Source organism: Danio rerio, chromosome 2 (assembly GCF_052040795.2).
Source record: "Danio rerio strain M-AB ecotype USA chromosome 2, GRCz13ab, whole genome shotgun sequence".
NCBI classification, from domain to species: Eukaryota; Metazoa; Chordata; class Actinopteri; order Cypriniformes; family Danionidae; genus Danio; species Danio rerio.
Window position 1 is genome coordinate 33,283,478 of NC_141022.1, and position 16,705 is coordinate 33,300,182.

General features: G+C 35.3%; 1 protein-coding gene across 2 annotated transcripts; it reads left to right on the plus strand.

Annotated features, from left to right (window-relative positions):
• Positions 1-2,037: 2,037 nt before the first annotated feature.
• htr5aa (5-hydroxytryptamine (serotonin) receptor 5A, genome duplicate a) lies at positions 2,038-16,183 on the plus strand. Of its 2 annotated transcripts, none has more exons than XM_087238482.1 (3): positions 2,038-2,246; positions 11,600-12,213; positions 15,105-16,183. In XM_087238482.1, the coding sequence occupies exons 2-3, from the start codon at positions 11,674-11,676 to the stop codon at positions 15,438-15,440; spliced, it is 876 nt and encodes a 291-aa protein (XP_087094608.1). In that variant the 5' UTR covers positions 2,038-2,246; positions 11,600-11,673; the 3' UTR covers positions 15,441-16,183.
• The last annotated feature ends 522 nt before the right edge of the window (positions 16,184-16,705 follow it).

Genomic DNA, 16,705 nt, shown 5'->3' on the forward strand with positions numbered 1-16,705 from the left:
GAATTATACTTATTACATTGCATAATCAAATACATTTGTTTTGTTTTAAGCATCGTTTTGTGCAATTGAATCGTTTAGTTTTGTAAAACTTATTACAAATCATATTTCACAACACCCCTATATTTGTGCAACATGTCACAAATGCGATCGGCACGTCATCTTTTACGTGCTTATTTACATCAATAAACGCGCTAAATATGAAGTACTTAGATGCATGTTGAATACTTCATTTATAGAAACGAAACATTTTATTAGAACAACGTGACTTAAATATCAATTTAGATTAAAACGTACCATTTCATTTTTTCTGTATTTTGTTCTTAACATAAATTCAAAAATATTTAACATGTATGATTCTACATTAGGTAAATGGGCAAACACCTTTTAAACATAATGATTAATAAGGCCGAATGGTGAAAAGGGTTGAAAGAAGGTTTTTCTACTGATTTTTGAATAAGCGTGTACACAAACTAAAATTAATATTATTTAGAGGGACGATAAATACAAAATTTTCCTTCGGCTTTGTCTCTATTTCAGAGGTCACTACAGCAGAATGAACCACTAACCCAGCATATGTTTTACGCAGCTTACGCCCTTCCAGCTGCAATCCATTACTGAGAAACACTTTTAGTATTTTTTAGTATTTTTTTTTCAGTCCATAAGACACATGGAGCCTGAAAAAAATTACATCATGCCTACATTTTAAGGAATTCTATAGTTATTGTAGACCACTACAGTCAGGGCCCCTCTCAGACCCCATTTTGTAGACCAGATAGGCTAAGAGAAAACACCATCATGGATTAATAAAAAGTTGAAAGAAAATAACAGTGGCTGTTGTATGTTGAGAAATTGCTTAACTGGTTTAATCAGTCAAAATAAGGGTAGGCTACAAAAAAATAATATAAAATACAAAATAAAAACATTTGCAAGAACATTTATTACAATATAAATTTTAATTTTTAATTCTAATCTGAAACAAAATAACATTGGGCATTTAGTCATTTTTATTCATTCCTTCTTTCATTGATCTATATTTTTTTCAGTTGTAAAAATGCCTTTATTTGTGACATCAAATTGTGAAAATGACATTTCCTTCCAAGTTTTCCTCCCAGGTTGAAATGCTCAAAGATCTCTGAACTGTTTGTGTTCTAGATTTAGATAAAGTTGCCTAAATCCTACAACTCAGTAGGTTAAGGTAACTCAAACCATTTGAGGAAACCGATTGCAACAAACCATTTAAGTTCAAAAACTAATTCTAATGAGTACTGTGAACTTAATCCATTTGAGTAAACAATGCAAATTGAGCACGGTAAAACCCAATAAATGAAGAGAACTTAACCCAACTGAGTACTGTAAAACCAAATAAGTTAAGGCAACTCAAATCATTTAAGGAAACCGATTGCTACAAACCATTTGAGTTAAAAAAACTAATTTATATGAGTACTGTGAACTTACTCCATTTAAGTTGAAGTAATAAGGTCTTTAATGAACTCATTACCTTAAACACTGTGTTCAAAACTCTTTTCAAATGAGTAGAACTAACTTTCGGTCAATTTTGAGTCAACTACACTCATTTCATTTGATAAAGTTGACTGTTGGGTTTTGTAGTGTAAAGTATTTGTATTTAATTTGAGATTTGCTTGTGTGAAGGGTGAGTGCATTTGTATATCTTCTCACATGTTTATGGTTAAGAGAGGAAAGTTTAGGCTGATGTTAATTTTCGTCTTTGATTTTTGTTTTAGGTAAGCTAGTCCTCTAAAACTTAGTTAGCTTTTTGTTTGTTGTTTTAGGCTTTTACTCACTCAGTTTGATATTTAGTTTCTGTTAAAGTTTCTATATTACTATTAAATAAATTCTAATGTTTATTCTTTTAGTTCTAACTCAATATTATTTACTAAAAATGTAGTCTTTTTACAGTACAAATCTCGTAAATAAGTGTAAAGTGGTTTATAGCTTAAAAAGTTCAGAAAGCTGTAAAGTAAATTAAATAAGGTCGCCTATATGCAATCAAAAGACAGCTCAGTTGTTCATCTCACTGGGATCTGACTTGGTAACAGTGCGTTGTTAACCTTGTATGCGTGTGGTCTGCGCCGAGGTGGCGACTTGAGAAAATGCAGCAGCACCGGTCGGTCGGTCTCTCTTCTTGCTGGAGATCCACAGCCTGACACACAACAGTTCACCCGGGATGTTGTTTTCTACCGAATGGGGTACTCCTTTCGATGAAGCAGAAGTGCTGTTTCCAAACGGTAAGCGGGAAGGGGAGAAAAACAACCACCAGCTGAGGTAGATATGCCATGAATGTGCGCTTGAGTAAACCTTGCAGGGCGCTGAATGATGCTGTGTGAATTAGCTGAAATGTAACTGTTGAATTAGGCTAAAATGTCACGTGATACAGTCTTGATTAGTGGGCTACGTTGTATTGTTTGACGACTTTATATTGCAAATGATCTCTAAATATAACTGTTAACAACCTAGTTGTCATTTTTAAATGTATTTAAAATGCTTTAAAACATCAATGAAACAGGTGAATTGAAAATTTAATTGGTAACTTTTTTGTTTATAGCTATATTAACATAGGCTACCTGTAGTCTATATATTCCATGTTCATAATGATTTTTTGCACTATAACCCATTTTGTTTATATAATGTTACAAATGCTTATGTGAGTCTCGAGATTAATTAAGATTATTTTGATGAGCCATGCACTTATTTATGCACATGTTAATTGGTGGGCAGCTTAAAAGTAACAGCCAGGCTCAGCATATGTAAATCAATGCTCAATAAGATGCCTTTACAGAGCAGTTTGGTACATACTGTACTTTCTGATGGATTCGGCTGTAGAGATGCAGTTATATTGCAAACTAAGAATGAAGAAACATTAAGCTCAGGGAAAAAAGCTTGTTTATTTTGAGGTGGTTTGTCACTGTTATATTGAGATTATACTTTTCAACAGTTGAGTAACAATAGTATTGTTTTCATTTTATTCTTTTTAGACAGTGCTCAATTAACATAAAACTTCCATTTACTTCATACTATAATAATCACAATGTGCAAATACACAGCGAATCATCATGCATAATACACAAGACAGAATGAGTGCAAGTGGAAATATGAAATGTCCAAACAAGCAGTCGCTGCTGAAGTGATTAAACAAACTGTGATAACCCGCAGCTCCCAAGCTACAGATCAAGGGAAAAATGCCTCCATCAAACACTGTGACCACAGGGAACAGTCCGATCAGTGCAGTGCAGTGCAGCAGCCAGTCCGCTTACTAGTGTGAACCTCCAACAACGCACACAATTTAATTGGGATTGAATCCAAGAATGTCTATTAGATGTGTTACATGAGACCGAAAATATAGATAAAAATGGACAAAACAGAAAATTAACAAACCACATGCGTCACAACAGGAGTGCTTAGAGCCCAGAGGCTAATAGAACCCATACGAGTCCATTTTAAGAGGTATTCACACTAGCACTTTTGGGTTTGTTTAATGTCAGAGTTTGGTTCATTTGGATGATGCAAGCTTTGGTTTGCTTTATTTTGCATGTGCACCCAGGGGTACGGTTTATAAAAGCTGAGACAGTTTACTTCTGATGTGAACGCAGATGTACTAAGTGAGTGAAGTGGACCACTTCTGATGACGTACAGTTAAAGTCAGAATTTTTAGCCCCCCTGAATTATTAGTCCCTGTTTATTTTTTTCCCCAAGTTCTGTTTAATGGAGAGGGGAATTTTAACACATTTCTAAGATAATAGTTTTAATAACTCATTTCTTATAGCTGATTTATTTTATCTTTACATGATGACATTAAATAATATTTTACTAGATGTTTTTCAAGACACTTCTATACAGCTTAAAGTGACATTTAAAGTCTTGACTAGGTTTATTAACTAGGCAGGTTAGGGTAATTAGGCAAGTTATTGTATAATGACGGCTTGTTCTGTAGACAGTCAAAAAATATATAGCTTAAAGGGGCTGATAATTTTTTTTTTACCTAAAAGCTGCTTAAAAATAAAAAATAAGACTTTCTCCAGAAGAAAAAATATTATCAGACATACTGTGAAATTTCCCATGCTCTGTTAAACATAATTTGGGAAATATAAAAAAAAAAAAGGAAAAGAAAAAAATCAAAGGGGGGCTAATAATTCTGACTTCACCTGTATATGAATTGGTCAACATTGTTCATTATGTGATTAATCAGTCACTTAGGTTCCTGACTAGCATGACTGATGCACTGCAAATAGAGATCATTTTTATTTCATTTCTGCTATACAAAAATCGACTGCATTCTTTTGAACAATTTAGGTAGATGTTTCTGCATTCTGTGTTTGTTTGGAAATGGAACAAACATTTATAAATTCTAAATAAGTAAATAACATCTTCTACATTATCGTGGGGTAAACATCTGCCAAATGAACCCAAAACCACAGTGTGAACAGGAACATATTAAAATGCTTAACATGAAAATACATTGATATTAGATCAAGCCCAAAGTCTGTTTCTTAGCTAAGCATTTTTGAATAATTTTCAATGAGAAGGAAACCCTTTGGGGATTTAGGGTGTTCACCTCCTGGATTCACCTGCTTTCTTGTGTGACAATATTAACATGACTTAATGCATTAAGAAAATCATATATTTTTAAAAGACTGTAAACCAAATGAGATGAATGACAATATAGGATAAACTATTTTAAAATAAAACTGTAATTTTACAGAATTTCATTGTTAAATTTGACAGATTTTTCTGTATTTTTAATTTATGGGGAAAATCTGTAAGTTTACAGCAATAGATTTAAAAGTCTATGGTCCGATGTAAAATTTATGTATAAAATATCTGTGATTACTTTTGAAATGCTAAAATAAAGGTGTCATGTGGTGCAGTGGGTAGCACAATCGTCTCACAGCAAGAAGGTCGCTGGTTTGAGCCTCACCTGGGTCAGTTGGCTTTTCTGTGTGGAGTTTGCATGTTCTATGCAATGTGTTTGTGTGGGTTTTCTTTGGGTGCTCCGGTGTCCCCCACAAGTCCAAATACATGGGGAACACGTGAATTGGGTAAGCTAAATTGTCCAATGTGTATGTGTGTGAATGAGTGTTTATGGATGTTTCGCAGTGATGGGTTGCAGCTGGAAGGCCATCCGCTGCGTAAAACGTATGCTGAATTAGTTGGCGGTTCAGTCCGCTGTGGCGACCCCTAATTAATAAAGGGACTAAGCCAAAAATAAAATAAATGAATGTTAAAATCAAGTTAAAAGTTTTACTTAATACCAAAGATTAAAAAGAGATTAATTTCTATTGTTAAAGCGCTGAGATTTTAAGTACAATTTAGACAAATACAGAATAATTATATTACTTTTCAGACAAAGTCATTAAAATACATTTAAATGAAGGAATAAGTAAATAATTACATTTTCAAATAACTTACCCAACACTGAAGCATCCCAAAAAGTGTCCACAATTTCCATTTAATACCAACTTAAAAAAAAAAAAAAACAGAACTATAGTAATGAAGTCCTGTAGATTTGTCCTGTTTCAAATTTGCTTTACAAGTACTTGCTAAAAACAGTGCGCAGGAGCTTTGTGTTGCTGAGCAGGACTGTAAAGGCGTGAAATGAACCCTTGTCACCTAATGTTTAAAGGAATCCACTGTGAAGAGTGAAGAAGTGCCAGTGTGATTAGGATGAGCCCTCCAACATTGCCCTGTTTTAACCGTCATTAAAGTAATGATTCGAAGATGAAACCATTAGCTATGTGAGAGCAGATGACACAGACTGCTGGATGTCTCGTATTTGATTAAAGGAAATTATGTGGTTTCTGAAAATCCTAACTTCCCACACATGCATATCATTTCTAGAAGGACAGCGTGACTCTAAAAAGCTGACGTGTGATTTAGACCAAGGTATTGATATATTCTACCTATATGCACACTCAAGCTTAAGCTGTTCTGTTTTACATACATCAAGCATATATTATCTACTACCCTGCCTTAAGGCATGCACAGAAGACAAGAACGCTATTTAGATCAGCTATTTAACCTCATCGGTTTGACATGTTTATCATTTCTGCTTATGGGATTCTCTGAGCCATATGTGAATGCTTAATCAGCAGGCTACATTTTGCAGCTATTATATTACATTACATTCATTATGGAGTCATAGAGCATGATGAAATTAGTGTCATGAATGAACTTTTATTGTAAAATATCGATGTAAGCACCTGTAGTAAAATATGGATTTAAGCTTTTCGCTCACGTTAAATATAAATAAATTATCAAAGCCTTCATTAGATTTGGCTCTTGGCATGATGTATATCAAAATGCAAAAAAAAAAAAAAACTTTGATCATTAAATAGAGTAGATGAAGTAAGGATCAGTCTACAAACCACCCAGAATCTAATTTGTGAAGGAGAAGTGTGCTGTATTTTTAATCTAATTACGATCACAACTGCACCAAATAGTTCCTATCTGCAGCTTCAGACTCAAAGTTGATATAATTTTAGCTAGATAGATGGGGGGAAATTGATGAAATCTTTCTTAATTAAGTACATATCTGTTTAACAAACATTCCAGGCCCATGAACGTCTCTGCCAGTAGGCTTAAACGTGTGTACCACAGAACTCGCTTGTCAGCTACAATGACATGTTTCCAGCCTGAATCTACCTTAGCCTACCATTTCAAAGTCAGCCCTGTCACGCCAGCAATAGCGAGTGGTACATTTTCTCTGGCATGTAATTTCAGCTAAAAATAATGGTTTTAGCTCAGTATCAACTCGCATGAAACTGTGGTAAATGTCTTTTTTTTACTGTTTTTTTGGGTCATCTAGATGTGGCAAGTCTAGACCAACAAATATTTATGACGCTGCTCTCTGCAGTATTCCGACTGGACCTTAGTGACATCATTCATAGGTCAGATATTTTAATATTTACATTATTCGATTTTATAATAAATGCTCATGAGAGCACATCCAACACGTTTTTTCTACGCCCCATGACATGCACACTAAAGGATTAAATTATGTAAGTAAAATGTGAAAAGTGATTGGAGTGATATAAACACAATAAGTCTATTTTTTTAATTTCCAGACTTTAAAATACAATGCAAATCCCTGTCATTTTGAGGCCCATCACAACGTGATATAGTAGTGTGGTTGCCCCACCCACTGAATTAAAGATCGCCTCGTTGTGATCATCAATCATCATCAAATGTGATCAAGAAGGAGTTATACAAGTATAAAACGCTTTAAAGCAGAGCATGTTTGTAATGAATTACATTGACAGTACTGTCTTTATCACCCCAGCAGCATGTCAGTACAATTACAAAGAGGAAAATTCAATCCTGGTTTGTGGATGTTAAATCAGGTTTATTTTGTACATTAACATGACATATATTTATACAGCAGTGGATATTAACATAATATAATAATATCCTATCACATAATATATCCTGTCACATTTGCCGTGCAAAAACAGTGAAATGTTAACCACGCACACTGTGTGTGTGTCGCATTGTTGCAACTTCACAACAGATACATCAAATAATATTCATTGGGAAAGTTCTTACTGTAGTGTTTCTTACAAACGTTATGTGAGATCTGCTTCCTTCATGTCTGTCACTGTGCTGTTTATCTGACCCACATGGAAAGAGCCTATATGAGGATGTATGCGCATATATGAAACCTATATGCAGTATATATGCACATTTATAATAACAAAAATGTTGTATATATGTGAATATATGCCACATATAGGCAGAATTGAGGTGCATATATGTGCATATACAGGCCAAATAGGTCTCCTATATTGCTTGTACATACCCACATAAGCCCTTTATGTTCATACATGACATGTCTCCTATATAGCTCATATCTCACTTTGGCAACTGTCATACATGATGCCTTGCCTATAGGTCATATTTTCTATTATCAAGGCAATAACTACCCAGGTAGCAGAGTAGCATTAATTCACTGTCGAAATTCTATCAGAGTCATTATTTTGGTTGATGTTTTAACATTTTTTCAATGTTAATTTAACTTAGGTCTGCAATCTGGGTAAGAACTAACTTAAAAAAATGCAGAAAACTTATGTATGTGCCACTTATATTTGGTATCGCTTGTAATTGGCATGTTATGGATTTTAACTATGGCAAATAAGTGAGAGGAGATGGAAAGCTATGATGTCTACAAGTTTTCCTGAAACATTTACAAGGTCAATTCTTGTATGAATATAGTGAAGTGTTTTACTAACATATAGGCAAACATATATGTACCCATATTTGTGCATATATGTAGATATAGGAAAACGGCCAATTTTATATATGTCACATACATCAAAGACCTAAATTAAAACCTATATTAAAACATATATGTTTCTATAGGCTCTTTCTGTGTGGGTGATGCACCCGAAGTGGAGATTGAGGCACACTCTGACAGGCACGTGGGAACAATGGGTGGGGAGACCTGGAAATAAATGCACAGGCAACAAAAACAGCTACATTGTGTTCAGAGCAGCAAATCCAATATACTGAAAGGTATAATACATAATCTGATGGGTGTTTTGAGTTGAAACTTTACAGACACATTCTGGAGACACAAAAGACGTATATTAAATCTTGAAATGGGGTCAAATAGGTGCCCTTTAAAGAGATTTTTAAAGTGTAAAAATGTTCTGCACACCCTAAAAAACATCAAAAACTATATTCTTTTATTTCTTAATTGTTCTATGAAGGAATATGTACACATTTCTGGAATATGGAATATGTGCAGTTTTGTTTTTCAGGGTTTTAAAAGTAGTTTGACTATATTTTTCTACCTGGTCTGTCTGTGCAACCTGATCTCATAAGGAAACATAACTTCTTTACATTTTGTAAGTTTAGTGGCTAATTCATTTCTGTTCAGTCATACAAAATTGTATGATTTTTTAATAAAGGTGTGGCACCCAAGCCCATGCTTAAACCCAACCATCATTGAGGGTCAAGCAAACCTTACTAAATTGTATGAATAAGATAACATGATTTCATATGAATTAGCCAAATCAAAAAATTAAGAATTGCTGTGAGATAGCATTGGACTGTGATAAATGGCAATAATCTCATTTAGTTAGGGTTAGGGTTCGGTAGGTGTTATAATAATACAGATTGTAATGAAACAAATAGGAAAGTATGTATTAAAATGTAACAAACGAGTCCCCTACCATTTTGGTCATTTGAAATGTCAAATGTTCAAAATGATAATTTGCTGTTAATTTAAGAAGATTTATAACTGTAATGGTTCTTGGTGATTCATATAATGTAAGTCAATGGCTGCCAGCACTTTGAGGGTGCTTTTACACCTAGACTTTTGTTTTGGGAGCTGTCTCGTTTGCCCAGTTAGCACAGTTTGTTTGGTATGTGTGAATCCACCAATAGCTCTCGGATCCGCACCAAAACAATAGCTCCGAGATCGCTTAAATGAGCTGGTCTCGGCTTGAAAAGAACTCTTGAGCAAATCGATTGTAGTGAGAAAGCCATACGGCTATATGAAGAGAGAATTATGAGTAGGGCCGGAGGTCATTCAACAGACATCTTGAATCTCCCGCAAATGCACAGGGACTCCTGGATGCCCGCAAACGAGTGATAATCTCCCGTTAATCATGCGTCTCCCTCCCGGTCCTCAAATACGTTGTGCACCCTTCTCACCCCTCCCCACCACATCCCTCCTCGCTCTTCAGACAAGTCGCAAGCACCTTGTCAAACACCACCAAACCACCACCACCCTACAGCTAAGCGAACTCTACAAAATAAACCGTGAAACTCTGACCAATGCTAGGAGAGTTAACTCACACGTGACTTGTTTTAGCTCTTTTCGTCCGTTTAGAAACTTTGCTGTGTGAAAACGAGCCGCACCAAGAATAAAGAGCAACAATGTAACATTTTTTCTGTTTCGGAACAACTGAATCGATTCACAGGTATGAAAGCACCCTAAAAGAGACAAAAAAAAAACATACGCTGGTAAAACAATGCCTGTGGTTTATGGAGCAAGATGTTCTGTCTGCAGAAGAAAATAAAGATTGTAGAATATAGACTTGATGAATATAGATATAGACTCATTTTCCAGACATATTGTTTCATGCTCAGCCCCATTTGTGAAGCTCTAGATTTAAGACAGTAATAAAAGTTGTATATAATATCCAGCTTCTTGCACAGAGCAGTCATTTTGCTTCACAAGACCTCATTGTATTGTCAGGAGGCATTGGTATTTTTAATGTTGAATTTCCTGTATACTTTTTTGAATTTTTATAGGGTTATTAAATTATAAATTACACCACAGTTTTGGCAAAAAATCTTTGTTTTTCTGTCTGTCTAAAAGATCACCTAAGTGATTGAATGGCTTGAGAGTGAGTCAGGTTTAATTTTCAATGAACAAGGCCTTTAGAAGGACATTTCACAGAAAAATGAAGATTTATACACTATTTAGTCTACTTTAAGGGGTCATAAACCTTTATGAGCTTTATTTCTGTTGATCACAAATGCAGATATTTTGAAGAAAGCTGAAAACCAGCAATAATTGACATCTATAGTCGGAAACACTATAGAAGTCAATGATTACTGGATTTCAGCTATCTTCAAAATGTTTTTCTTTGTGTGTTCAACAGAAGAAAAAACGTCAAACAAGTGAAGGGCGAGTAAATGATTACACAATTTCTGGGTGAACCTCAGTGTTTTAACAGCAAATTTGGATTTATTTTTAGTCTTAGTTATTTGACTAAGAATCCATTTTAGTTTAGTCATATATTAATCTTTTTAATCATTTTAGTTTAAGTCTAGTTTAGTCAACTAAATTTGATTTGATTTTAGTCGACTAAATCCACTCTAGCGAGAGGCTTTTCTATTTTAGTTAAAAGCAAAAGGCAAAATATACCAGCATACCAGGCAATGCAGGCAAAAGCACACACTCGGGTAAATAAAAAGAATCAATGTTTAGCTTTGTGTAAATTTCTACATGATTCCCTGGTATGCTGATGTTGCTTTAGTTTTGTTGTTTTTGTCAGCTATTTCCTCCTCACACGGTTTACGTTTTGTTTTGTTTTTTGTCTTGACATCTAAAGTAAGTCTTCCTTTTCTCTTAGCTCTTGCCATTTTATTATAGTGTAATCTGACAGACCCCCTTATTGAATAGGATGTAATCACATCCCGTGTCTATGGACCAGTTACTTTTAAACGTGCATGTGTGCGTCATTCATCACACAACAAGATGAATTCTGATTGGATATTTTCCAAAATACGTCCCTTAATCACATTCTTGTCTCAGTTATATTACTCATTGAAATTGTCAGTATATTTTTGTTATAGTTGTCATCATCATCACAAATTTTTACTTAGTTTTTGTCGGTATAAACTTTTTTATCAACAGAATTAACACTGGTGAACCATCCTTTTAAATGTTCATCTTAACAAAAGATTATATAATTCAACATTAAATAATTGTTTTAGCAGTATCTACAAGCTAAAGTATTTAGTTTTAATGTCACATTAATAGAATGTTAATACGTTTTCCATTTTACAACACTAAAAATCTGTACAGAAGCTGATTTTTAAAAAGTAATGTCTATTTTCTCACTCTTTGCAGCTGTTGCAGTCCACTGAAGTCCTTTCTCCCTATTTTATAAGTGGTGTAGAGTGGACAAAAGTGCTCTCAGTATCATGTCTGACGTCAGCCAGAACAGCTCCTTTAATAATCAAAGCTCAGATTATGGAAATGTCTACAGGCCACAGACAGTGTTCAGCGTCTTGACATTCACCCTTCTGGCCATGCTTGTAGTGGCCACATTTTTCTGGAACATGCTCGTCCTGGTCACGATTCTCCGGGTCAGAACATTTCACAGAGTCCCCCACAACCTTGTTGCCTCTATGGCCATATCTGACGTCATGGTGGCAGCTTTGGTGATGCCTCTCAGTTTGGTCCACGAGCTAAACGGTCGTCGATGGAAGCTGGGTCGCGTTCTCTGTCAAGTCTGGATATCGTTTGATGTCCTGTGCTGTACGGCTAGCATTTGGAACGTGACCGCTATAGCCCTCGACCGTTACTGGTCCATAACTCGACACCTGGAGTACACCCTAAAGACCCGGAAGAAGATCTCCAATGTGATGATCGGGTTAACCTGGCTGCTTTCATCTGTTATTTCGCTCTCGCCTCTGTTTGGCTGGGGTGAGACGTATTCGGAGGAGAACATGGAGTGCCAGGTGAGCCAGGAGCCGTCTTACACCATCTTTTCCACATTCGGGGCCTTCTATCTGCCTCTCTGTGTTGTGCTGTTTGTCTACTGGAAGATTTACAAAGCTGCTAAGTTCCGTATTGGATCAAAGAGGACCAACACCATCACTCCAGTTGCAGAGGCTGGAGAGGTACAAATGATGTGTTGTGATTTTTCATCATACAGCAACATTTACACACGCTAATGTACTGGCTTTTTAATTTTGTATCTACTGTACTGTACAGCAAATGTCTTACTATTATGAAATTGCAAAGCCTATCATTTTAAGTAGACCGTTCATATTCTGCTTGTCATTATTCTTCGGAACATTACTAGGCAGCAATTGAAAAGGCAATTGAACTTGAATGTCCCATTAGCTTGCGCGATTGCCTTGAACAGCGTGGTATAATCTCTGAGCATGTCATAACACTTGGGCTAATGGTAATCCTGACACCTTTCTTAGATAAGTTCTACATTATTTTCCACTCTATTACCATCCTGTTCTACTTCACCGGGTTTAGCAGTGATTGTCAGAGGTTTTAAGCTTATGCTTAAATGGTTATTTTCATGCCATTCCAATAGTGGAGAAGATAGATGCAATTTTTTTTCCTAAACCTTTAATCTTAATCGTAGTAGACGTGATTCAGAAAGACCTGCATGAACAGGGTCAGGATGTGCTGCATTGAATACAGTTTTCATTTAAACTTTTTTTAGCAAGGACGCATTAAAATAACTTTTTTTTTTTTTTGGAAATAGGCTCATTTTAGATCTCTCTTAGATTTAAATAGTTGAGTTTTACCATTTTAGAGCTGATCTAGAGGTCTGGAGGGAGCACTTTTATATTAGATTAGCACAGATAATTGAATCTGATTAGACCATTAGCATCATGCTGCAGGCTCAAAGATATTACGCTACCTATATACCTAGCTGGGGACTATTTTCATACACTTTATAATATCTTTTCACCTGCTGCAGCCATGATTCTGCAACAAACTTCCTTGATTATTAAACTGCAATGAGAGTATGCTGTAGTTCCTGGCCAAAATAGTACTTACAGCACAATATAACTACAGAACAGTAAAGCTATTATAATTGGCTAAATAGAAGCCATTTATGATATGAGGATGGTTAGGAGGCCATGATGGACAGAGGCCAGTGGGCCTTTAGTGGATTTTAATGACCACAGAGGGTTAGGACCTCAGTTTGACATCTTATCCGGAAGACAGCTAAAACTTAAATGTTTAACTCTAGAGGACTTGTAAATGGAGCCTATTTCAAATAAGTGACAGTAAATGCATTTCTTAATGCATTATAAGTGTTTTTTTTTTTTTTGTCAAAATTGAGTTATTTACATTTTTATTCTAAGAACTTATTTACATTATGTGATATTTTTTAGGACTTTTTAGGAGAAAACTTGATTCTCAAATCATTTTTGCTATGTGAAATGTAAAATTACTTACAATGTAGATAGAATCTTATAATTCTAAAGTGATTATTTCCATTGTTGAACACAACAAACAACAATTTCTGACAAAAATGTATAGTAATTTCATTGTTTTAGGTTTTCTATATTATAATAATAAACTATGTTTTTGAGCCCCAAATCAGCAGAATGAATTCTGAAGGCTCATGTGACACTGAAGACTCATAGTTGGAGTAAATCAGTGTCACAATCATTGAAATTAATGTTCAAATGTTTAAAAACAGAACAAAATATATATATTTTTACAAATTCCTGAATATTTTCTGCATTTTACTAAATATTTGATCATAGGTGTATGCTTAAAATGGACTAATACTGTAATTGCATATAACGCTCACATATAAGATATACGAGGAAAGCATTACTTTTTAGTATTTAAATAATTTTATTAAAGGATATTGCATGATTTAGGGCCAGATTTACAAATAGTAAGCATTAAAAAATTGCTGGCAGGATTTACTGAACATGCACAGTGAAAAGTGTCCAATCAAAATGCATGGACAAAGGAATTTTTACCACTGACATTGCATATGTGCTTATTGGCGTTTCATATACACAATTTATTTGAGCAGATTATTTCAATGTATTGTGCTACATGATTTACAAAGTTTAACAGTGCTGAATTTACTGGTATTTTCACTATACATAAAGTGTGTGTGAAATCAAAAACCACAATGTTTATTTTGCACATTCTTATTCTTTAGTCGAACAGTTGATCTGTGCAATTCAATCTACTAAAAACAAAAACAAATGTTTGTTTTGGCAATCTCCAATCAAGCTCTGACCATTTTCTCAATAATCAAGATGTCAGTCCTTCTCTGTTGACATCAGTTTGATGGCTTTAGCCAGAATACTCATAACTCTACCTCTCTTGTTAGTTTGCTATGATGGCATGATGCACAAAAACAAATTCCCGTCCCTATTCAATATCCCATTTCAGCTGGAAGTACTTCAAAATAATTAAATAAAACTCTCAGCAAAGTCTGGTTCGCACTGATTTAAAGGATAAAGCCCGATAAAAATGTCGCCCATCTTGCACCTGTGTTTTTACTACATAATTGGCTATTGAATTACTACATGTCATGAGCTCAGTTTTACAGCCTCATTTGCACCGCCTAATGCACTGCATTTTACATTATGAAAATGAGCTGCTGCATCATCTGTTTTATTATTTTTTTTGTTGTTGTTGTTCATTATCAGTACATCACGTGCAACATTTTCCACTTCCATCTGCACTTTTATGACATTGCACTCGTACTAATTCGCGCTATTTACATCTGTACACAACACGTGTTTTTGCCTATATTTACATTTGTATACATCACGTGTTTTTGCTGTACAATACAACAAAATAAAAACACAAATAATTGAATAAAACAACCAATTCGTTCCCTCAGGTAAAAGAAGCCTCCAGGCAACAGCCTCAGATGGTCTTCACAGTTCGTCATGCCACGGTGACGTTTCAGACTGACAGCGAGACGTGGCGCGAGCAGAAAGAGAAGCGCGCAGCTCTGATGGTGGGCATCCTCATCGGAGTTTTCGTCCTGTGCTGGATTCCATTCTTCCTAACCGAACTCATCACCCCGCTGTGCTCCTGCCACATTCCTCCAATATGGAAGAGTGTATTTCTCTGGCTGGGTTACTCCAACTCCTTCTTCAACCCGCTCATTTACACAGCCTTTAACAAGAACTATAATAACGCATTCAGGAATCTCTTCTCTCGACAGCGCTGAGCAAAATAGAAAACTCGGCCTTGCCATAAATGCCAGATTAAAGCGCTCTTAAGATTTGAGGATGAAGTGCGGTTATCTGAGCTCTCCAGAAAGCACGGATTCACAAAGAAACAGCGCTCGAGTACTGATGGAATGATGTCTGGACTTTCACTGCCAGCCGAAGAGATCATTTGACCCAGGGTTTACAACAAAGGACACTCAGCCAAAATGTCAGTCGCCTGCATTAAATGAGTATAGAGTGCTTCTTACTTTTAGAAGTCAGTTGATATGAGTTTACATTTATTTTACTTTTGTCTCTTTTTTTTTACTAAGAGGGCAAACGTATACGTTAAAACAAAGGACGCATAAACAGTAATACAATAGAGATGGAAATAACAAGAATGTGTATAATCAGCAATGTCAACCAGAATGATATTGATAGTATTTAATATGTAGCATTCATAGTCATGATAATACTAAAATATTAATGCTAAAAATATTAATAAATAAACAAAGTTCATGATGATTATTTATTATGGAATGACAGCAACGGAGATGTGAGTGATGAAAAAGGTAATATAATGATGATGTAATAATAGTGATGGAAAAACACATACCTTCTATCCTAGCTTCTTTCTCTTTCTTTGCTTTTGAGAGTTTTAATTGATATCCACATGGCTTGTTGAGCAGAATAAACAATGACCTTTGTTCAAACAGCAGAAAACCAAACATTTGTCATTTTGATAAATAAAACATAATGTGCATCCAGTTGTTTGTTCTTGCAGAAAAAAAAAAAAAACTGGCAGGTTTATTAGCAGTTTGAAAAAGACTGAAAGGCAAAAACCACCAGCTGGATGTACACCTGGCAAAAATCTTGTTGTCGGTCTCAGTTGTAAGAGAAACAAATAATAACTTGACTTTAAGTTGATCCTTTGGAAAAGTGGCAGAAGGTATATGTTTCTGATCATTCATCTCTTGAACTGCATCCCAATCATCACAGATGCTGCAGAAGATCTATTGGAACCTACATGGAATCAAGATTCTTAGAGAAATCAGTCAAGATTTGTGAAGGAAAAATCATGGTTTGGAGTTACATTCAGTAAGAGGGCTGTGCGAGTGATCTGCAAAGTGGATGGCAACATAAACAGCCTGAGGTATCAAGACACTTGTGCTGCCTATTACAAACCACAGGAGAGGGCAAATTCTTCAGCAGGATAGTGCTCCTTCTCAGCCTCCAGATCAAATTTCCAAAAATCAAAGAAGGTCAAAGTACTCCAGGATTGGCC

What these genes read in the sequence shown, in the direction of transcription:
- htr5aa (XM_087238482.1), top strand. Translation starts at nt 11,674, where the DNA reads ATGTCTGACGTCAGCCAGAACAGCTCCTTTAATAATCAAAGCTCAGAT. An exon ending in AGGAGAACATGGAGTGCCAG is followed by an intron (nt 12,214 to 15,104) that starts GTGAGCCAGGAG and finishes TCGTTCCCTCAG; the next exon opens with GTAAAAGAAGCCTCCAGGCA.